Source organism: Mastigoproctus giganteus, chromosome 10 (genome assembly GCF_048544385.1).
Source record: "Mastigoproctus giganteus isolate SK-2022 chromosome 10, ASM4854438v1, whole genome shotgun sequence".
NCBI classification, from domain to species: domain Eukaryota; kingdom Metazoa; phylum Arthropoda; class Arachnida; order Uropygi; family Thelyphonidae; genus Mastigoproctus; species Mastigoproctus giganteus.
This window is the reverse complement of record NC_143584.1, coordinates 17,355,615-17,381,123: the sequence shown is the minus strand read 5'-3', so window position 1 is coordinate 17,381,123 and position 25,509 is coordinate 17,355,615. Positions and strand designations below refer to the sequence as shown.

Genomic DNA, 25,509 nt, shown 5'->3' with positions numbered 1-25,509 from the left:
CCCTCTGCCTCCTGCCCTGAAGCCATCCTTCTAAGGATTTTCCCAGTGATTCCAACCTGTTCTAGCTTATAAAGCAACCGCTCATGTGGGACTGAGTCAAAAGCTTTGCTGAAATCTAAATAAACAATGTCGAAATTATTCCCTAAATCCAGCTCGTGAGTGACCCTTTCGAAATAGCGAACCAGATTTGTTAAACATGATTTTCCCTTTACAAAACCATGCTGAGTATCCTTGAGAGTTTCAATTCGATCCAAATGATCCTGAATTCCACCCTTGATCATTGCCTCCATGATTTTCCCTACTACTGAAGTCAGACTGACAGGTCGATAATTTCCCACTTCACTTTTAGAGCCACCCTTATGTATGGGAGATACATTTGCACTTTTCCAATCCAAGGGAATCTCCCCAGAGTCTAGTGATGCTCGCATAATTAGCCTCAATGGTTCAATGCACTCGCTTGCCGCCTCTCTTAAGATTATAGGGTATATTCCATCAACTCCAGGAGCCTTACTGGTCTGTAGGCTCGAATGTTTTTTCATTAAATAATCTTGCGAAATTTCAATATCATTAATTACATATTTTTTAACTTCGCTCCCACAATTTCCCATTGCCACAAAAGGCTTTTCATTTGTAAATATCGATGCAAAATAACTGTTGAGTTCATCTGCAACGGCAGCTGGTGTATTTATTACTATCCCCTTTCCCTTACGTAAAGGTCCGATCTGGTTTGTCCTGCTCTTCTTGGCATTTATATATGTGAAGAATTCTTTATCCCCCCTGTTTGCTCTGTTTGCTAGTGATTTCTCATAAACTGCCTTCGCCTGTCGAACCTTTTCCGTGGCTCTATTACACATCACCTTGTAGCTGTTATAGGCTTCAGTACATTTTATTGCTCTGTAACCTTTCCATGCCACCTTTTTCTGCTCAAGTAATGTGGCAACTTCACTATTCATCCAACTTGGAACCCTTCTCGTGGAGTATTTTTTTAATGGTATATACGCATTCAAGGCATCTGTGATTAATGTTTTAAAAGCGTACCACAGTTCAATTGTATTCATTCTCTGCGCGATATCTACCCAGTTAATAGAGGCCATGTAGTACCTTAAGGCATCATAATTTCCTTTTCTGAAATTAAAACCCATTCCTTTGCCTTTTACTTCTGCTACCTCTCTCGTCATCATCCACCGTAGAACTCCATGATCACTTCCTGCTACTGGTTCCTCTACTGTCAGCCCTGTTATGTCATCTGATTCATGTGTGATGATGAGGTCTAGGATATTCTTTTCTCTAGTACTTTCCCTGACATGTTGATACAAATAACAGTCATCTAGTTGATTTAAGAATGTTGTTCCCCATGTCGAGTTTCCTTCCCATTTACTCCAATCAATTAGAGGCAAATTGAAATCACCCATAATAAGACATTGACGCTTACTTGCCCATTCCATTTGCATGTAGAGGCTTTTGTCATAGTCTTCACAATCATCTGGTCTATAGATTACTCCTACTCGCATTGTACCTTTGTTTCCAACTATCTCACACCATACAGACTCTATACTAGCATGTGAAATGTCTGAATCCGGGAAAGCTATCGTCGCACTCAGGCTGCTTCTGATAAGAAGCATTACCCCACCACCCCTTCTATCTACTCTATCCTTCCTAAATACATTATACAAGCCGTACTGAAACTCATCATCCCCAATTTCCGGATGGCACCACGTCTCTGTAAGCCCTATTATGTCCGCGTTACTTGTTTTAACCAGAAGTTCGAATTCGCTCATTTTATTGACGACACTTCTAACGTTACTGTACAAACAATTAAGATTTACTGTTCTTGTATATTTAACAACCCTAACACAACCCTTGAAGTTTTTTAGGCTCTCTTCCCTGATATTAGCTACCCGCTCACGTGAAACGTCTTTGCCCCCAGAACATCTAGATAATACGTCGAGTTGGGGTAACAGATAAGAACTCTTAAGGTATGTGCAAGAGTTACATTGACCAATATTATCAGATAAACGCGTGTCAGTATTACCCACATCCCCCCTAACTAGCAGTTTCCCTGAGCCATTAAGGTATCCTCAATAATACTGGCAAAAACTTTTGCACCACCTTTGTTTAAGTGTATCCCGTCTCTACAAAACAAATTCCTTCTACCTACAAGTGTGGGCCATGCTGATAGAAATTTACCCCCTAAAGCCTTGCAGATTCCTTCAAGTCTTGAGTTAATCCACAAGGCTCTTAACATATAATCCCTCCTATCGTGTCTGGGCAGAATTGCAGACACATAGACATTATGGCCTAGCTCGCGACATTTCCTCAGCATGGTCCTGTATTTTTCCAACAAATCGTCAGATCGTGTACGTTTAATATTATTTGTTCCCACATGAATAATAATATTTTCTTTACCCCCTTTAAAATCTGACAGTCTTTTGGTGACATCATCAATAGTTGCTCCCGGCAGACATACCCTGGTTCTGCTCCACCTATCTTTATTACAAAAAATATTCCCCGTTTCCCTGACAATGGAGTCTCCTAATAAAACAATGTCCTTTTTAACCAGAGTAGTTTGCACTTGGTTTTTCTGTTTTGAGGCCCGAATCGGGTGTGCATCACTTGGTAGATTGCTGGAGTTTTGAGTCCCTGACGAGCTCCCAGAAGCATTATTTTCGAGGGCAAGCACTCGTTTTTTCAGGGATTCAAATTGTTCCATCAGTGCACCAAATTGTAATTTAAGATCGGTGCACTCCTTACATCGATCACAAAGAAAAGAATCCCCAGGTGAGGTAGGATTAGTCACCAGGTCGACCTTGGAAAACATTCCACAGGTTCCACAACGGATTAAATCATGACTCACCCGTAAATAGCCATCTGCTATTTCCGTGTGAGTCACGATACCCTGTGACGTGTTTAAGGCAGATCTCGTAACTACCATTATAAAATTAAATAAATATCAATGAAAGTAACTTTAAAAAATTATATCTATAATATTATTAAAATCAAACAGTTACAGGAAAACCTATAACAAAATAATCCAACAATATCTAAATAAATCAAATATTTAAAAGCACTATCCAAAAGTAAACCACTTAACTGAGGAGCCCTGTCTAAGCGTGTCCGCTCACCTCGAATGCCAACGTACAAATGTACAACGTACATAAAGGGATGGTTGAATGGGAGAAGACAGAGAGTGATAATCAATGGACACTGTTCATCGTGGACTAATGTTATTAGTGGAGTCCCTCAGGGTTCAGTGTTGGGTCCATTGTTGTTTTCTGTATTTATAAATGATACTGATGATGGCATATCAAGCTTAATGTCCAAGTTTGCAGACGATACGAAGGTTGGCAGGGTTGTTACTAATGACAGTACACTGCTGCAACAGGATATAGAAAAAAGTTGAGTAGATGGGCTGGGAGGTGGAAAATGAAGTTTAACATTGACAAATGTAAAGTACTACATATGGGAAGCAGTAACCCCAGAGTGGCGTATCAACTCTGTGGTACTACACTGACAGTGGTAGAGAACGAAAAGGACCTGGGGGTAATTGTGCAGGCAGATATGAAGTTTTCTGAGCAGTGCAGACGGTCTGCAAGAGTAGCTCATAGTGTCTTGTCAATGATATATAGGAATTTTTCTAGCAGGGATAAGGAGGTGATTATCCTCTTGTATAAGGCAATGGTCAGGCCACACCTTGCTTGAGTAATGTATACAGGTCTGGAGGCCTCATTTTAAGAAGGATGTAGAGCTGTTGGAACGAGTACAAAGAAAAGCTTAAATTTTGCAGATTAGTGTCTGGAGACTAGGCACCTGTGAGGTGGTATGACTGAGGTATATAAAGCCTTGAATGGTTTGAGCATGCTCAATGCTGATGGGATTCTTACTCTTGCTCAGAATAATCACCTGAGAGGGTATATATTCAAATCGAGGAAAGCCAGATGTAGGATAGATGTGCGAAGTTTGCCTTTAGCCAGCGGGTAGTTGGTTGATGGAACAGACTTCCATCCCTTGTTGTGGAAGCTGATAGCCTAAATAAATTTAAGGCTGAGCTGGACAGGTATTTGGAATGAACGGAGGGGTGAAATGGGAGTGGTTTTTTTTTTTTTTTTTTGGCTGATGCTGCATAAGCTTGCTTTCTTGCATCATATGCCTCTACTAATGCTAATTCCTCTGTCAACAGGAGCAGTGGACGTTGTGCCCACCCTATTATTGAAGCAACCATTTTGATGAATGACAAACATTGGGAATATGCATCACAGCCACAGGCTTCAACGTCCCAACAATTATTGTCCCAGTTCAGTGTTGGCATTCGAGGTGAGCGGACGCGCTTAGTCAGGGCTCCTCAGTTAAGTGGTTTACTTTTGGATAGTGCTTTTAAATATTTGATTTATTTAGATATTGTTGGATTATTTTGTTATAGGTTTTCCTGTAACAGTTCGATTTTAATAATATTATAGATATAATTTTTTAAAGTTAACTTTCATTGATATTTATTTAATTTTATAATGGTAGTTACGAGATCTGCCTTAAACACGTCACAGGGTATCGTGACTCACACGAAAATAGCCGATGGCGATTTACGGGTGAGTAATGATTTAATCCGTTGTGGAACCTGTGGAATGTTTTCCAAGGTCGACCTGGTGACTAATCCTACCTCACCTGAGGATTCTTTTCTTTGTGATCGATGTAAGGAGTGCACCGATCTTAAATTACAATTTGGTGCACTGGTGGAACAATATGAGTCCCTGAAAAAACGGGTGCTTGCCCTCGAGGTTAATGCATCTGGGAGCTCGTCAGGGACTCAAGACTCCAGCAATCTACCAAGTGATGCACACCTGATTCGGGCCTCAAAACAGAAAAACCAAGTGCAAACTACTCTGGTTAAAAAGGACATTGTTTTATTAGGAGACTCCATTGTCAGGGAAACGGGGAATATTTTTTTTTATAAGGCTAGGTGGAGTAGAACCAGGGTATATCTGCTGGGCACAACTATTAATGATGTCACCAACAGATTGTCAGATTTTAAAGGGGGTTAAAAAATATATTATTATTCATGTGGGGACTAATGATATTAAACGTACACGATCTGACGATTTGTTGGAAAAATACTGGACCATACTGAGGAAATGCCGCGAGCTAGGCCACAATGTCTATGTGTCTGCAATTCTGCCCAGACACGATAGGAGGGATTATATGTTAAAATCCTTGTTGATTAACTCAAGACTTGAAGGACTCTGCAAGGCTTTAGGGGGGAAATGTCTATCAGCATGGCCCACACTTGTAGGTAGAAGGAATTTGTTTTGTAGAGACGGGATACACTTAAACAAAGGTGGTGCAAAAGTTTTTGCCAGTATTATTGAGGATACCTTAAAGGTTCAGGGAAACTGCTAGTTAGGGGGGATGTGGGTAATACTGACACGCGTTTATCTGATAATATTGGTCAAAGTAATTCTTGCACATACCTCAAGAGTTCTTATCTGTTACCCCAACTGGACGTATTATCTAGATGTTCTGGGGGCAGAAACGTTTCACGTGAGCGGGTAGCTAATATCAGGGAAGAGAGCCTAAAAAACTTCAAGGGTTGTGTTAGGGTGTTAAATATACAAGAACAGTAAATCTTAATTGTTTACACAGTAACGCTAGAAGTGTCGTCAATAAAATGAGCGAATTCGAACTGCTGGTTAAAACAAGTAACGCGGACATAATAGGGCTTACAGAGACGTGGTGCCACCCGGAAATTGGGGATGATGAGTTTAAGTACGGCTTGTAAAATAAATTTATGAAGGATAGAGTAGATAGAAGGGGTGGTGGGGTAATGTTTCTTATCAGAAGCAGCCTGAGTGCGACGATAGCTTTCCTGGATTCAGACATTTCACATGCTAGTATAGAGTCTGTATGGTGTGAGATAGTTGGAAACAAAGGTATAATGCGAGTAGGAGTAATCTACAGACCAGGTGATTGTGAAGGTTATGACAAAAGCCTCTACATGCAAATGGAATGGGCAAGTAAGCGTCAATGCCTTATTATGGGTGATTTCAATTTGCCTCTAATTGATTGGAGTAAATGGGAAGGAAACTCGACATGGGGAACAAAATTTTTAAATCAACTAGATGACTGTTATTTGTATCAACATGTCAGGGAAAGTACTAGAGAAAAGAATATCCTAGACCTCATCATCACACATGAATCAGATGACATAACAGGGCTTACAGAAGAGGAACCAGTAGCAGGAAGTGATCACGGAGTTCTATGGTGGATGATGACGAGAGAGGTAGCAGAAGTAGAAGGCAAAGGAATGGGTTTTAATTTCAGAAAAGGAAATTACGATGCCTTAAGGTACTACACAGCCACTATTAACTGGGTACATATCATGCAGAAAATGAATATATTTGAACTGTGGTATGCTTTTAAAACATTAATCACAGATGCCTTGAATGCGTATATACCATTAAAAAAAAAAAAAAAAATACTCCACGAGGAGGGTTCCAAGTTGGATGAATAGTGAAGTTGCCACATTACTTAAGCAGAAAAAGGTGGCATGGAAAGGTTACAGAGCAATAAAAAGTACTGAAGCCTATAACAGCTACAAGATGATCTGTAATAGAGCCACAGAAAAGGTTCGACAGGCAAAGGCAGTTTATTAGAAATCACTAGCAAACAGAGCAAAGAGGGGGGGGGATAAAGAATTCTTCACATATATAAATGCCAAGAAGAGCAGGACAAACCAGATCGAACCTTAAGTAAGAGAAAGGGGATAGTAATAAATACACCAGCTGCCGTTGCAGATGAACTCAACAGTTATTTTGCATCGATATTTACAAATGAAAAACCTTTTTTGGCAATGGGAAATTGTGGGAGCGAAGTTAAAAAATATGTAATTAATGATATTGAAATTTCGCAAGATTATTTAATGAAAAAACTTTCGAGCCTACAGACCAGTAAGGCTCCTGGAGTTGATGGAATATACCATATAATCTTAAGGGAGGCAGCAAGCGAGTGCATTGAACCATTGCGAGTGCATTGAGGCTAATTATGCGAGCATCACTAGATGCTCGCATAATTAGCCTGGGGAGACTCCCTTGGATTGGAAAAGTGCAAATGTATCTCCCATACATAAGGGTGGCTCTAAAAGTGAAGTTGGAAATTATTGACCTGTCAGTCTGACTTCAGTAGTAGGGAAAATCATGGAGGTAATGATCAAGGGTGGAATTCAGTATCATTTGGATCGAATTGAAATTCTCAAGGATACTCAGCATGGGTTTGTAAAGGGAAAATCATGTTGAACAAATCTGATTCGGTATTTCGAAATGGTCACTCATGAGCTGGATTTAGGGTATAATTTCGACATTGTTTATTTAGATTTCAGCAAAGTCCCACATGAGCGGTTGCTTTATAAGCTGGAACAGGTTGGAATCACTGGGAAAATCCTTAGATGGCTTCAGGACAGGAGGCAGAGGGTTGTGATAAATGGCTAGTCCTCAGATTGGGTTGATGTAAGAAGTGGGGTTCCCCAAGGATCAGTATTAGGACCACTGTTGTTTTTAATTTTCATAAACGTCATTGATGAAGGGATAGAGGGCGTGATGTCTAAATTTGTAGATGATGTTAATGGTAGAGTAGTTAATGATCACTGTCAAGCTGAGCTTCTTCAGAGAGACCTAGATAGACTTCAGGAATGGTCAGAAAAATGGCAGCTGTGCTTTAATCCAACAAAGTGTAAGGTATTACACCTGGGAAACAGTAATCCCAAAAAAACTTATTCACTTGGTGGAGTTCAACTAAACCCAGTACTGGAGGAAAGGGACTTGGGTGTTATGATACGGTCAGACATGAAATTCTCTGAGCATTGTAAATAGGTTGCAAGGAAGGCCCATGGCGTCCTATTGATGATCTATCGAACTTTTGCAAGTAGAGATAGGGACATGATAATCCCATTATATAAGGCTTATGTTAGACCACACTTGGAATACTGTGTGGAGACCGCAAGTATGGAGACCGCACCTAAAGAAAGACATCAAGCTCCTTGAAAGGGTGCAAAGACGGGTAACTTGCCTGGTGAGATCGGCAAAAGGGCATCCTTATGAAGAAAGACTTCGAATATGTGGGTTGCAGAGTTTGGAAACTAGACACCTTAGAGGAGATTTGATTGAGGTGTTCAAGGCTCTGAGAGGCATCAGTAAAATGAATGAGGACGAAATTTTCAAGATTATAAATGATGCTAGAACTAGGGGACATAAATTCAAGTTATGGAGGGAAATGTTTAGATTGGACTGCAGGAAGTTTTATTTTAGCCAGCGAGTTATAAATTACTGGAATAAGTTGCCTTCATGGATGGTAGAGGCCGACAGTTTGGGGAAATTCAAAGGTCATCTGGATAGTAGTTTCGGGTAAGGGAAGCGCATAGGATGATATGTTTAATTTCCTTTTTTTTTATTAATTATTATTATTTTTTTTTTTTTTTGTTTTTATCGTTGTTTTGTTCGGATTTTTTTTTTTTTTTTTTTTTTTGGCTGGTGCAGCAAAAAAAAAAAGAATAAGCCTTCTTGCACCATGCGGCCGTTACTAATACTAATTAATCACGCAGTTCATATACATGACTGGCAGTACAAGCCCTCATGTTCCACACTCTTAACTGTCAGTTTGACTGATGAAGGTTAGCAAATTAACCGAAAGCTTTTGTATGTATCTAATTTAAGATATGTGTGTCTTACAATTAATATTAAACTTGTCATTACTAATTCTGTCTCCGTTTCGCTCTGTGTATTGTAATAATCAAAAATAATAATATGAATCCAGAGCACACAGGCCTCTTTATTCATATTAGAGTTTCTGATGTCCAACAGTTTTTATGTTTCTTGGTTTGATGATCCAAAGTCATGTGGTTATTCCTTTAGGGATTTTTTATTTCATTAATATCAACTCTTGTGAAATGCCTTCAACATTTTAATTATTACAGCTTGAGCGTGGATATTGTAAATAAAATAGTTCTTACCATCAAATTTTTGCTTAACATATGCCCTCTTTGCTGGATAAGAAGGTTGTTACTGTTGTCTTTTGATTCACTTCATAATTTTATTTTGATTTTGATTAGTTGTCATCTTTTGATGGCCACATTTCATTTGTATGATAATAATCTCTTCATCTTTTCTTTCATTGTCTATCCTTTTTATTCAATAACCACCACACTGACAACATTAGTGATTTGCTTTGTTGTTTTGAACGATAAAAAATAAACTCAAACTGATGCCAGAGATCAATTACAGTGACTCAAGATGCAACTTAAAATTATAGTATAAAACAAAATTTATAGAATTAAATTTCTATATTAATGTAAATAAATATTTAAATTTGCAAAGTGAATAAATCTAACACTGTGCCTCGGTGCTCTAATAAAGATGTAAAATTGTGTTTAAGATTTAAAAATAAATTCTGTATAATTTTAAACATTTTATTGTCTTTAATATCAAATGTGTAATTTGAAAATTTTAAATTATATTTATTTAAAAAAAAAAGGATATACCTAGAATTCCAATCATTTTTGAATAACGAGGAGATGTCACATACTTAATGAAATGTCCAAGAACACCAGTATAAAAACAACTGCCATCTGCTTGTACGAGTCTCAGAGTATATTCTTTCAGGATGGAATTGTTGCGATTCACTGCATCCACTGCCATGTCAGCAGCTGAAAAAAAAAAAAAAAAATTGTTTATTTTAATGTACATATGAGTACTAAAATTAGGCTGTGAAAATCACTGAATGGCAGGTTTTTTTTTTTTTTTAATTAATAACCAGAACAAATGAATACACCATGAATTGTCAAACTAAAAGAGTAAGCTTATCTGCAAAAAGATCTAAACCTCCAAAACACTTCTTAGTTAATTTCACAAATATACGTGGTCTCAATTCTAATCTCAACGATGTCCATTTCCACTTTCAGTCTGCCAAACCCCATGTACTTTTTCTGACAGAATACCAGTTATCAGTTCATTCAACTACTGCTCATCTCAGTTGCGCAAATTATTCGCTGTATGATTCCTTTCGCCTCAAAGGTGGTACTTGTGCATATGTTCCGATATTCCCTGTCAGAGACTTCGTAATTTGGAATCTCCTCTTTTCGATCTTCGCTGGCTTAAAATCTCTCTATCTCATTGTGTCAAATTCGTCTGTTGTCTCTACAGTTCTCCCAACTCCACTGATCACTTGGAGCTCTTTGACTTCCTCTCTTTGCAGCTTGACTTTCTCCAGTCAAACTTTCCTAACAGTGAAGTAGTTTTCCTTGGTGATTTTAATGATCACAACTCCAGCTGGCTTCTGTTTTCTAGTCACACCAACCCAGCTGGTCGAGATGCTGAGGCTTTTGCAATTTCTAATGACCTTGCACAGATTGTTCATTTACCTACAAGAATACCGGACAATCCCAACATAGAGCCAACACGTTTGATCTTTTTCTCACAAACAACCCTTCTAAGTACATGGTCGAAGTGAGTGGTCCTTTAGATACTTCAGATCACAACTTGGTGATTGTCTCTTCTCCAATGGAACCTTTATCTCATGGCTATTCCCAACCTTGTGTTGTTTGGCATTACAAGAATGCAAAATGGGATGACCTGCGAGACTTCTTTTCTTCTTTTCCTTGGTTGGATTACTGTTTCAAAACTTCTGATGTCAACGTTTGCTCAGATTGTGTCAATGAAATTATTCTTGTAGGAATGGAATCCTTTATTCCACACTCCACTTTAAAATCTCATCCTTTATCTTAACCTTGGTTTTCCAATAAATGTGCTAAGGCTGTTCAAGAGAAGAACGTTGCATATCGTAATTGGCTTGTTTCCAATTCTTCAGTGTCATTTTCTGCCTACAACAAAGCTCACAACAATGGTAAAGCGGACACTAATCAGTCCAAAATAGATTTTGAACAGGCTATGAGTAGAAATTTCTTCTAGCCCTAATGGTAGCCGAGCTACCATTCCAAAGCTATTGGCCACAACTTTTGCCGATCTCTGCTCCCACCTCTGTCAAAACCAGATGGTTCTGTTGTCACTTCAGCCAAGGATGAAGCAGACATGCTAGCATCTCATTTTTCTTCCAACTCATGTATTACTGATCTTGGTAAAACGCCTTCCACCATTCCCAACACGTTCCATTCAATGCCTCCTCTGATCTTCTGTCAAAAGGATGTCAGAAGGATTTTGACGAATCTTGATGCTAAGAAAGCTCCAGGTCCCGATGGTATTTCTCCACTTGTTCTCAAAACCTGTGCTCCTGTTCTTTGCCGCCTTTTTTCACTTTCTTATTCCAAAGGTGTTTTTCCTTCTGATTGGAAATTTGCTCACATCCAGCCAGTTCTTAAAGAGGGTGAACAAGTCCCTCCCATCCAATTATTGTCCCATTTCAATTACTTCTACTCTTTCTTAAGTAATGGAGAAATCAATTAACCGCCAACTCTTGCAAACTACCTTGAAACCTTCCATCTGATCAACGATCGCCAGTATGGATTTCGTCAGTGTCGATCCACTGGTGATATTCTGGCTTATGTTACCCAAATATGGAAAAATTCAATGGAAAAGTTTGGTGAAACACAAGCAGTTGCTCTTGACATCTCAAAGGCTTTTGATCGTGTTTGGCATAAAGATCTTCTAAACAAGTTTCCATCTAATGGTTTTCCAACTGTTTTTTGTAATTGGTTATCCAGTTTTCTCTCTGATCGCTCACTGCAGGTGATGGTAGATGGCTCTCTGTCTTCTAACTTCTCTACTCATGCTGGTGTCCCCCAAGGTTCAGTTCTTTCCCCCACTTTTTCCTCTTATATATTAATGACCTTCTTCCATTGATTGGAAAGCCTATCCATAGTTTTGCCGATGATAGCACATTGCATTCCAATTTCCATTTTGAAAAACCTCACCCTACTCAATCAGCTTCAACTTCTCAAATATCCACTATCAATTTCTTAAATGCCGATCTCCAGGTAATTCTCCAGTGGGGCAAAGACAACTTAGCTGATTTCAATCCTTCTAAAACTTAGTCAGTCTTGTCTTATATCTCGCAAAAAGGATTCTTCTGCTCCTATGCTTATCTTTGGTGAAACTCTGATTTCTAGGCAAAATGAAATATCTTTTTTTGGGATTACTCTGACTTGTAATCTCTTGTGGCACAAGCACATTAAAAATATTGCTTCCTCTGCATCTAAAAAAAACTTTCTCTTTCGGCGTTACTTTTCCTCCAAACAGCTGTTCACTCTGTACAAATCGTAAATCCGCCCTACCATGGAATATTGTTTACACATCTGGGGCGGTGCTCCCAAAACCTTTCTCAGGCTTCTAGATTCCATTCAGAAAGGGCAGTTAGGTTAACTAATGACTCATCTCTAACAGTCTCTCCACTCTCTGTCTCATACACGTACTGTTTCTGCTGCATGCCTTTTCTACAGATACTTCCACGGGCACTGTTCTTCTGAATTGGCAAAGGTGGCAAACACCAGCCAACATCCATTTACTGTCCAACTTCAAACTCACAGAACCAACTTTTCATCCTGACCTTTTTTCTTTAGAATCATGGGTGGACTAGTGCATAAATTGTTTATTAAAAACATATTAATTTTTTATTACTGTATTTTTATTTTTAAAGACGTGCGAATACACACGTATCATAAAGTCACTCAACACCTCAATATCTATTCACAATATATATATATAAAGAATCTTTCTGTCTTTCTTTTCCTCCTTATATTTCCTTATATTTCGTGACCTAAAGGTTAGGTCACGAAATATAAGGAAACCTTTTCTATTATTTCCTAACCTACCATTTAAAGTCAGGTTATGAAATAAAAATAACGAAACCTTTTCCTTTTTTCGTAACCAAACCTACAGAGCCGTGCCGAGAGTGAGGCGAACAAGGCTCCTGCCTCAAATTAAAAGATGAAAAGGGGTGCCAAAAGAAACTTTAAATAATTGCCAACGTTGTCATGATTAACAGTAGGGCGCATTTTAGTACCTTGCCTCAGGTACTAAAATGGCTCGGCATGGCCCTGCAAACCTAAATCAATAATATAGTAAAAACACTCATGAACTCCAAAAATCTGCTTTTAATAATGAGAAAAAAACATAATGAAGAACATAAAAATGAACAGAATAGAACTTTTTCAGGGAAAAAAAAAATTCATAAATACAAATCATACAGTTGGACCTCAATAGCTATTTGCAATTTGAGTAATAATATTCTGAAAAGTATCTTCATGATTTTTCCCATAAATTTGATGCCACATATTCATTCATGTGGCCCATCAACATATCTTTACAGCTGCCATTTAGTCTTTTAGTCACACTTTTTAATTCTTCCACTGGGCTTCGATGTTATTGGTATGTGTTCCTGTATGTGGATCTACAAAATGTTTCTTGTGTTTCACTATTAAATGTTTGTAATTCTTTTTTTCTAAGGCCGTAATACACCTATATCCATGCCATTCATCTGTTCTGATGGTAGTATTTTTCTTCACTACTTTTCTAATAATGCGTAAAAGAGTTTTTGTTTCTCTTTCAAATACTCCAAACACCCATTTCTTTTTAGTAGTTAAATTTCGTCCTCTGTGATGTTTTGATTTTACCAATACAGTTTTGTCTGCTTCTACGGTTTCCCCTGATCCACCCAACTTAATGGGTTTTTTTAACAACTGCAATTCGCAAATATCTCTTAGTTTCTTATAAAACTTAATTGCTATTACTTCTGAAATCTCCAGATGGAATGCTGTTGTAGTTACTGGCGTGCACATTGACAAAAAGTATATAATATATGAGGGTGGTTCAATAAAGAATCGCCTCACCTATTTCCACATATCGCAGAGTCATGATATTTTGTGTGTAGCGTACATATCTCTGTACTGAAGGTGTAAAATTTCAGCCCTGTGTCTCATTTTGTTTTTCTCTTACAGAGAAAAACAAAATGGCTGAATGTTCCCATTCAGCCATTGATGACAGCACAATCAGAAAAGTGGAGTCGTTAATCAAGGAAGATCACTGGATATCTGTGCGTGAATTGTTCCAGGAGGTGAAGATTAGTGTGGGCTCTGTTGAAACAGTCCTTCATGACCAACTCCATTTATGGAAATTGAGTGCAAAATTCATTCCCCGATTATTGACTGGTTTCCAGAAAGCTGATCAACAACAGAAATCACAAGAGTTGTTAGCCCTGTGCCAAAAAAAATGGGGAAGACTTTTTCTCTTGTCTAATCACTCAGGATGAAAGTTGGATACACCATTTCAACCCTGAAAGTAAAAAGCAGCCCATAGAATGGCAACATCATGATTCCCCACCCCCCAAGAAAGCAAGGGTCCAAGCATTAGCAGGAAAGGTCTTGCTGACAGTGTTTTGGGATGAGAAAGGCATAATAATGACTGATTACCTGCTGAAAGGTAGAACAATTATAGGTGCCTATTATGCCAACTTACTCACAAAATTACGGGAGAAAATCAAAACATGTAGGCGTGACATGCTGTCCAAAGGTGTGAGAATGTTTCAAGACAATGCCCCAGTTCACACTTCTGAAACTGCAACAACACAAGTGGCCACTTGTGGATATGAAATACTGACCCATCCAGCCTACTCATCTGATCTTGCACCATCAGACTTCTTGTTTCCTTCCCTCAAATCATTTCTTTGGGGTACCCACTTCCCTGATGACAAGACACTTATTTTTGCAACAGAGTCATGGTTCAAAGACCAACCTCACCACTTCAACAAAACCGGTATCCATAGCCTCATTCATCGATGGGAAAAACGTGTAAATCTGCCCAGTGGCTATGTAGAGAAGGATTAAACCTGTGCCAAGAATCAACAGGCTAGCACCTCTGCAGCTAGGTCAGGGCAGTTTTTTACTGAACCACCCTCGTACATTATAACATAGTTTTATGGAAACATAAAATTTATCAAAAAATGAAGAAACATTTTATTTTCCTTACAAATTTCTTCCATCTTTAAAAGATTCATTGCTACTATTACCAGTTTACCATTCACTACAAACTAATTATGCACCGTTCTTTACTCATAAATACTCATCATAATGCAACTACACAGTAGCTTGTCTGTCATGCCCACCACCAATCATTTCATCGTTTGCCACACCTACCTGTCAATTAATATATCATTCTCGATTTCTGCTCCAGACTGATAACACCTACTGCCTGTTTACCAAGCAAGCAGCACTAGAGTGCCGTATCGGGAAACAAATTTTCCAGGTAAGTTAGCCGATGTTTCCAGTGGTTCTCATGTTGGCTTTCTTTACCTTAGCCAAAAAAGTTTTCCAAACTGTTATGGTTGCCACTGCTGATTACATTTGAACATATTTTTAATTAATTGTAGCATCCAAATGGCAGAACTAATGAGAACTATTGTAAAACATTTGCATGTGTTGAACAAGGTTAGAAATGGTAGGGGGAGTTGCCCCTAGTTTCAGAACTATTGTGACCACCTACACAGATATAATTAGGCTATGAGACTGTCTCAGCCCAGAAGTAAAAGGCTGAGTTGCCTTTTAAGCATCACTCCTTAACTTCTTCAATTCTCTGCCACATGGCAGGTCTATGACAAACAGAATTCAGTCACATAATCACCTGCACCCCCTCCCCCCATCTCCATCTCCCTCTCCTTTAGACTGCATTACCTATTAGTCTATATTAAATCATCCAAATCTTCATGCCCATCATTTTTCCTTTAATACATTGCCAATCCAATTTTTATTTCTTTCCATTACAACCTTTATCATGCTTTAATTTTGCATATTATTATTATTAAACTTCCTTGCGCCATATAGTTAATATGGTGCAAGGAGGCCTGAGGCTTATGCTGCACCAGCCAAAAAAAAAATTCCCGAGTTATCCTGAGAGAGAGAGAGAGAGAGAGAGAGAGAGAGAGAGAGAGAGAGAGAGAGAGAGAGAGTCAAAAGTAGAAGGGAATCACCAAGAAAAAGAAGAATGATGATATCCAACTCAGGACCCTGGGTGTGCCAAGCCCATACTCACCAGATATGAGCCCCTGTGGTTATCCTCCTCAATACATTCTCATTTTAAATCTTTTCGCTTCGCGCTGTATTCTTGGTAACCAGGCGATGCATGCTATCGGTCTAGATCAGAAGTCGAGAACAATATATTGAATGACATGTAGGCATCACAGACGATGTACTCATTGGTGCGTGAACACAACAGATGATAACATCATAGTGTTAAGTGATTGACTGACTTTATGATATGTATATATATAAAGAATCTTTCTTTCTTTGGTTAAACTTTCGAACAGGGTGCACACTCCAGTCTATTCTGTTAAACTGTGGTGGTGAACTGTGGTTTTTTTTAACAGACTAATATTCAGCTAGTTAGAAAAGGTTAGGTTAGTTTAAGTCATTAATTCGGGATGGATTCAAGTGACAAGCGGTGTCCATAAATTTAATGTAACGTTTTTTGCTTGAATCTATCCTGAATTAGTGACTTAAACTAACCTAACATTTTTTCACTAGCCAAATATTGGTCTATTAAAAAAAACCACAATTCATCACAGTTTAACCGAATAGACTGGAGTGCGTATCCTATTCTAAAGATTAACATTTTCTTTTCCTATTTCCTAACCTAACCTTTAAGGTTATGTTAGAAATAATAGGAAAAGAAAGAAAGAAAGATTCTTCAAATATGTACATATCATAAAGTCAATCATTTAACGCTATGATGTTATTGTCTATAGTGTTCGTGAACCAATGAGTACATTGTCTGTCACGCCTATGTGTCCATCAATATATTGTTCTTGACTTCTGCTCCAGACCGATAGTAAGCATCGCCTGTTTACCGTGCATGCAGTGCAAAGCTGAAGTAGTGGCAAACCAGTTTGTCCAATAAGTTTCCCATAGTTCCATGGTTCTTGTGTTGGCTTTATTTACCTTAGCCCCTCTTCCTATAGTGTCCATGTCTCATCCCCATAAAGCATGACATTCCATACAAAAAATTTAACTAATCTTTTCCTTACCTTTCCCTGACAGGCATCCCAAAATTGTGCTTAAATGGGCCTTGAATTTAGCTACATTATGGATTAAATAGGCTTTGGAAGGCTGCTCTGAAGAACTAACCACTATTTATAACATTGTTTCTATGTGAAAATGCATTCAGAACAACTGACTTGACAAACAAGCTTTTGAGACAAAATCCATTTATAATTTGTATTCATATAATGTTCATAGATTTTATTCATATATATAAATATATACAGTCAATTCCAGTTATTTGGAACACATCGGGACTAGTGCATTTTGGCCTGATTAAGCTGCTGCCCCAATTATCCGAAGTTTCACGTAAATAGTTAAAAATACAATGGACCCCCGCTTTACAATTGGTTCACTGTACAATCAAATCACGTTATGATGGACTCACCATAGTAAAGTACCGTTCACTATATGATGTGTAGTAAGCACTGGTCATTGTGATCACGTTTGTGAATTGAATTTTAATTCAATTAAACAGCGATTCTAATTAGCGAAAATAAGAGGAATATTATCCACAGGCTATAAAAGTAAAGATATATTAAGCGCAAATTTACCCTTTATTACCTTACCAATTAAAAAATTAAATGATACGTGAAAATCAGAAGAATATACGTGATTATCGGAATAATTAATACGTACTGTAATATGTACATACTAACTAGTTGACATTTTTGTTCACTGACATTTGTGGGTGGGGGTTAAAATTTAAAACAGTAAAAAAATAAGCAATCAATAACAAAGAACTAGGTATACACAAATTGCAGGTAACACGATACGCGCAAGTGAGAACGGAGTAACAAGTCACGAAGCTTTAAAAATAGGAATGAACAGAAGATTCTGAAAATTAATTTTTTTATATGATTGAAGATTTTGCGGAAGTGTAAACACATTTCGCCATAATAACCCACAGAATTCCAGCTGTCGGTATTATCGCAAATTCAGTAAGATCGAGTTTACTATCCTTTTATGATAGATTGCACTAACAGAAAAGCCCAATAAACAGGTGACTGCCAATTGCTTTTATTGTTTTATGCTTGTGACCTCCAGAAATCCGACCGAACCACATGGTACAGTCGGAGACAATCATAGAGTAATCTCCAGTGTTACGGTCTCTTGCCCCGATTAAACGGCATGTTGTCCCAATTAAGTGAAGTAAACCTGGCTATTTTCTCGATTGGGTTCTGTTTTTTAAGATTTGCCCCCAAATAAACGGCTGCCCTGATTAACCGGTGGCCCAAATAACTGGAATCCACTGTATATATATATATTTTTTATTGTACTAAGCGGTCCCATCCAGCTGTTTGCTGCAACTGAATGTGCTATGTTCCATTATAGGGTATTGGAGCCCCACAGTTCATGTCATGTAAGTTCGAGTCTCTGCCAGGCAAAATAGCTAGTGAGAAAGTCCTCAAACTAACCCTCTTGAATCACTTCACTTTTCTTCTTCCATTATGTTTGTTGCAGCTGAAAGAAACAGAGGTAGTTTTACTGGAATTTTTCTTGTTCCATTTGCAGCAGGACTTGCTTCTCTTGAAAGGCTGTACTGCAAAATTTTGGAAAGCATCAAAGTCTGTCCTTGCTTTCAGTAGAAGGGCCTCACATCCAGAAGTCAGTGTTTGCACACTGGGTACTCCATCGATCAATTCCTCTCGTAGATCCTGGTACTCATGGCCATACAAAAGATGTGTCTAGTCTTCTTTTCCTCCACAAGTACACTAAGAAGATGCTGAAATACCTAAGTCATTTAATTTTCCAAAGGACTCATGTCCTGTGATCAGGAACATTGAATAGAGGGTTGAAACCAACTTGGTTTGGGAAGGGTATGCCCTTCCCAAACTGTTTAGTACTTGCAAGAAACTTTTTGGTTATTAAACCCTAGATGCAGTTGTTTCATCTGTCTTGCCAATGGTCAATAAGAAGAGTCCATAATTGTTTCCTCTCCTCATCATAACCACCGTCACAATGAATCTCAATTGATATCCACTCATATGGCCGTCTAAACCGCAAATATAAGCACACTGACTTAAATATTAAGACCAAATCCAGTGGCAGCTGTCCTGTTATCACCTGCAAGGCCTCATTTGACACAGTCCTACAAACTATACTAAGTTGTAACGACATTACCTGTTGAATTGAAAATATTTTCCTAATGTTTGCCCTTTGCAATGTACAATCTAGACAGACATGCACACCACAGCTCACAACTGGCAAGAAGATACAGTCATAAAACAGATTCAGTGCCTTGCCTTTTATCCCCCACTCCTTCCTAGTTACATGCCCAATCATACCAATAAATTTACAAATCTTTTCAGCAATGTAATTGATGTGCGAGATAACTGTAACTGCTTATCAATCCTAACTCCTAGGTATTTGATTGTCTTTGCACACTGCAGACCGACTCCATCTATTTGATGTTGCAGATTTCTTTTAATAGACAGGTATCCTTTAAACAACATAGTTTTGCTCCTTTCTGTTGAAACCACAAGACTGTGCAATTTACACTAAGTACTCAGCTCCAATAAAATGAAGTGTGATACTCCTTTAGTCAGAGCTTCACGTCACCTTTAACCAGCAAAACTAAGTCATCAGCAATCAGCATATGCAATCATAATGACATTGTTATACTCCAGTTTAAACTAATCATTTAGGACTAAATTCCACAGTAATGGCCCAAGGACTGACCCTTACTGACAGCCTCATACAACTTGTCTGGTAATACTCCCACATGCTAATTTAACCGTAACTGTTCTGTTGAAGAAGTAATCTCTTATAACAGAGTAAATATGTGGTGTGCATTTTGCCTGACTTAATACCATAAGAACACTGTGCCAATTGATGCTACCAAATGCCCCAGCAAAATCTACAAAAATACCCAGACAATATTTTGAACTGCAACAGTGTACAGATTCCACCAATTTTTGCAATGCATCATCAGTCCCTCTCCCTGTCAACGAAATAAGCAATTCATACACCAACCATTAAGTTCAATTATTACTGTAAACAAAATGTTGATACAAAAATAAAATGTGAAAATTATATTTACAATGAAATAAATAATCTACCAGAAAATAATAAAATATGATAACTGTATTTACAATAAAATAAAACTGACATAATTTACCATAAAATAATATGAATTAAAACATCATTACAATAAAATACTATAAAACATGCGCATAATTAAAAGCGATAAAACCTGTAGCTTTCGGAAGCATCAACTTCCTTCCTCAACAGTATCAAAGCTTTTTTTAATTTTCACATTTTATTTTTGTATCAACATTTTGTTTACAGTAATAATTAGCTTTGATACTGTTGAGGAAGGAAGCTGACCTTTGGTTAGTCTTCCTATGACTGACAAAAGAGAGCAAAAATAAGCTCAATGTTTTTGATGTGTTGTATGCTTAAAATTAATGTTGTTGGAGTGGGATTTATTGGCGCAAGGGCTGCTATGACCATATTGCACCTTTAAAATTAATGTGTGTGTGTGTGTGTGTGTGTGTGTGTGTGTGTGTGTGTGTGTGTGTGAGAGAGAGAGAGAGAGAGAGAGAGAGAGAGAGAGAGAGAGAGAGAGAGAGAGAGAGAGAGAGAGAGAGAGAGAGAGAGAGAGAGAGAGAGAGATGACAGGGGTGGCTTAAAGGAATGATGATCCAACAGGAAGAAATACTGTGGATGACAGGGGTGGCTTAAAGGAATGATGATCCAACAGGAAGAAATACTGTGAATGAAGAGATCTGCCCAAGGCAGAAAGTTTTGGTGGATCATGACTGTGAGCCTTCGACACAGAGACCACACGTGATTATGATGAATATAGCACCAGAAGAAAAAATTATTAAGTGAACCAATTTCAGTTTTTTTATTTTTTTTTTATTTTATTTTATTTCAGAAAGGCTAAAGGGTGTATATAAAATGCCCAATGCAACTGTTCTTTGATTTTTTCTGTACCAGTTTGAGAATTAAAGTACTATGTCTCTTTTTATTTTTTATTTGAAAAGAATATTAAGTGCAGCTGAACGAAATATGAAACTAATGCTAAATCAACTGCTTAGATATGAATTATATAGAAATAATAAACTCAAAGAAAACCTACCAGGAATAACTGAAGGCTGCTTCCAGTAAGTTCCTGTTATTGGAAAGATTCCACCAATAACAAGTTCAGCTTTACTGGATAAATTCATTGGCAACCAGGTATGTGATATGTCACGATGTTCATTTAACCACTCACATGCTGTTTCTCTTGTTGTATAGCCCTTAGCTTTGTCCCTGCTATATTTGGCTAATAGGTGTTCTATCTGCTTTTCCTCAAAAGACATAGAACGAATCAGCTGATATATATCAGGTGCATTTTCCTGAATTTTGTTCCAGACAATCTGCAAACAGAATATTTACAATGTCTATTTGATTGTGACATCAAAAATATATTATTATAATTTATTAATTCAAAAGAAAAAGAAAGTTTACAAAGATAAACTCTAACCTAAGGCATAATGTATGATACCATAATTTAAAATATTTATATACATTTTTCACAGCTGAGGAAAGGCTACTATTTTTGTTAATTTTTAAAAGGCAATGATACAATCTCATGATATAAGAATGATAAGACATTATGTAGGCTGCAGGTATCACAACAAACAGGACATTATCTCACTGTCCAGATGTTTTTTATAAGCTTTTAATCACATTAATGTTTGAGAACATAAACAAAAAAAAAAAAAGATAGCCTAATTAAATATTTAAAATAATCAAAACAGATATCTCTTTTAGTGGATGATGCTTCCAATCTTGATCACCAATACAATATAGTCAAAGGATATCAAAATGCTTAAGTGTTTAAGAACATAAACATCTTTGACAAAGATGCATTAATTCAAACACAAAAATAACATGGACAAATGGACAAAGATGCATTATCTCAAACACAGATATATCGGACTTGTATTAAATATGTCATTAGAGTCACACTTACATTACAGTTTTGTTGGATGCAAAATCTTTGTGACTCATTAGTAAAGAGAATGTTTTGTTAAGTAGTTACATCTTCTTATGCCTGTTCATGGACTAGTGCAGAATTATATAATTATGGAAGTTTTATGAACATAGCTTAGTTTTAAATTTATAAATATTATCTATAATAAAATATAGGTATTGATTTTTGAAGCTGGAAAGTTTAAAAAATCAGAATGAAAGTTACAACCACCCTTTCTTATACCATTAGTGCCACTGCTTGGCTTATGTATATTAAAATTATTAATTTTAACATATATGTAAGTCGAGCAGTATTTGATTATTTAAAACACAAAACAACAATATAGGGAAGGAGTAACTGCAAGAGAAATGGCTGGACACAACTCATCAATTACTCCTTCCCTATATTGTTGAAACACATTCATTCCCTTAAAATAACTGTTTTAAAGTAAACATATGCACACTAAGCTCCATGTTAGAAGATATTTAATTCCATAATAGCTTAAAAGCTGAGTCATTATGAAACAAAACACAAAATTTCATAATATATAGTTTGAAAGTTCAGTTTAAAATGAATATATAACACTTTATTTTCCCTATTGTTTTACCCTTGAAAAATAAACCTAAAGTTTTTGGTTTAGCTTTCAAGGGCATGTCTAGTATGCTCTTTGAAATGCATAGACTCTGACATAGATATCATGGCCTGGGATAGTATTCATCTGGTGGTAGGTTAACTGCTGGAAGTATATGAGGTCCTTTCAAGGGTAGACTGATAAAAAATAATCTATAAATTTTGAATATCTATGAGGGTCACTCCAAAACTAATACACCCAAAATTTTTTTCTTGAACACCACTGCGGTTAAACCAATATAAACTTCATGTCATGTATTTAACGTCTTTAAGTATTTACATTTATTTTCCTCATATTCACCAGCACTTTCTATACATTTTTGTCACTACTACCAAGCCTCCCTCCCCCTTCTCGTAAAAACTGTCATCAGCCTCCAAGAGTCACAGCTTTATTGACAATAATATCATCATCATCACCTAAGTGTTTCCCATGAATGGCATCTTTCATAGGATCAAACAGGTAAATTTCTGATAAGGAAAGGTTGGGCCTGTACAGGGGATATGACAGAATAGCCTACCCAATTCCACAATGGGCTCCGTTTTCTAAATTCTATTATGGGGTTTGGTATTACTATGCTGAAGGAGAAATTTTCCTTTCTTCTCTGCACTCACTCTTGCAGTTCCTGTCTGCAGTTTCTTCAATGTCTCCACATAATAACAAGTAGAAATCATTATATGTTGCCATTCCAGGAAATCCACAAGGATAATTCTCTCTTGTCCCAAAAAACAGAACCCTCAGTTTTTCCAGTGGATGGTTGGGCCTTGAATTTCTTCTTTATTGTTGAATCCTCATGTTTCCACTTCATGGACTACTGCATTGGCTCCAGTTCATAGTATACCTAGGTCTCATTTTTTCATCTTGATGATACTACCAAGAAAATGGTTGCCTGTAGTTTCATGCTACATTAGAAGATTGGCACAAGCCTGCACTCTCCACTGCTTGTGACCTGCATTAGCATTTGTGGAGTGCAAGCTGGCATGCAATTTCCTGTATCCCAGATTGTCCAGAATTGTTCTTGGTGCATTAAAGCCTATTCTAGCTCTCACATAACATTTCCAGGTCTTAATGTGTTGGTCTTCATGAATCAGTTTATCCACTTTTTCCTCATTTTCTGCCACTGCTGCAGTGAGGATGGCTTGATTTTAGCATATCCTTCAAATCACTTCTACCATTATTGACATGTCTAAACCACTGCCTAACTGCATTTACGTCAACTTTCATGTCCCCATAGAGTTTCTTCAAATATCAGTGAATCTGGATAAGTGCAACTTTCTCTGCATTCAGGAACTCAACACACTACTGCATTATATATATATGAACGTCACCCTCCATTTTAATAGGCTAATAGAACACTTCCACCTGGTGTTCAACATTGAAATCATCATCTGCCATCATTCCGCTGCTCCACAGGTCGACGTAAGAAGCATCATCACCATGTCCTGTCCATCTCTCCATCATTGATTTCACTCCAGTTTTCAAAATTGAAACTTGTTGGATATTGATGGTAACATTTAAATTTTCATCTAACACCACTACATTTTTTATGCAATATCACATGAAAAGGGGAAAAAAAAAAAAATTTGGAGGCATTAGTTTTGGGGTGGCTCATAAATTCAGTGGCAGTAATTAATTTTTTTCTAAAAATGTATTTTTGCCATTTTCCCACTCATCTAATCACTTTCCTAAAGTAGTAATTCAAATAAAATGAACAGCATGTGCAACTACTGAAATTTTTTAGTGTCCTGCCAAAAAGATGACAATTATGATATCAACGCTGACAACAATTTATGTGAGAGTCGAATTTTGTCTGCGTAGTGTATGGCTAGAACTTTTATGCATTTATTGGTTAATATAACAACATAAAGCAGTTTAGTTACATACACACATATATATATACACAGTCGGTCCTCGTATAACACGTGTTTACATTACAAGAATTCGATCATACACGATTTATAAATAGGGGAACGATATCTTATATAACACGAACCGAATTCGCTTATGCACGATTCGCCTTTGTGTTTACAAGAAATGGCAGTCGAACGCGGAATCACCCCAACTGAACGCAACACGATAGTAATGAAGAAGATTCTAAAAATGCATTTATGTGTTTTATATCAGTGAAGGGGAAACACATTTCACCACAATAACGTAAAAACCCACACAATTCCAGCTATCCGTATTATCGCAAATGCAATTAGATCGAGTTTACTACCAGTTTATAACAGATTCCACTAGCAGAAACGCAACTGGAAATTGTTTTTATTGTTTTATGGTAGTAACCCCCAGAAATGTGCTTTAGTAAAATGTGGGGTGTTAATAGTGTATCTCGGCCTTTACGGTGTTTATTCAGTTGCTATACGCGCCCAGCTTTGTTTATGTGTATTAAGCGTGCCTCCTCGTTTTGTAATTGCGCTTTATTCCCTAAAAATTAGTAAAATACTTAAAAGGTGTGAAAAGGAAGCGTCCTGGTGAAGACACTGCAGATTCAGAGAGAGAAAAAAAAAAGCAATATCGATAAACAGAGGCGGACTGGATCAAAAATTCTTACCCGGGAAAATTTATAGTGGCCTCATACTACGATTTATGGGCAAAATCGCACAGGCCTCCGGCCCACCGGGATTTCCTGGGTAAGGCTTATGGCCAGTCCGCCTCTGTCGATAGAGAAAAAAATATGAAATTGTGAAACACTTTGAGCGAAATGAAAGACCATGTGATATTGCACGTGCTACAGACCTAAATGAGGCAACGCCGAGAATTACAAAGAATGCGGAGAAAATAAAAACAACTTTCATAGCGGGAACAACTCAAAGTGTAATTAAAATCCATTAGATTAAGACACAAAGAATTGGAAGAGATGGAACGGCTGTAATCTGTTTGGTTAGAAAATCAAACAAA

General features: G+C 37.4%; 1 protein-coding gene across 1 annotated transcript in view; it reads right to left on the bottom strand.

Moving 5' to 3' along the window:
• LOC150078811 (uncharacterized) overlaps nt 1-25,509 on the bottom strand; it is a 329,603-nt gene that overhangs the window by 165,124 nt on the left and 138,970 nt on the right. Inside the window, exons 7-8 of the mRNA XM_090382376.1 lie at nt 21,102-21,381; nt 9,518-9,682 (exon numbers count right to left, since the gene is read on the bottom strand). Of these exons, the coding sequence (XP_090238502.1) occupies nt 9,518-9,682; nt 21,102-21,381 (445 nt within the window). The remainder of the gene's footprint in view (nt 1-9,517; nt 9,683-21,101; nt 21,382-25,509) is intronic.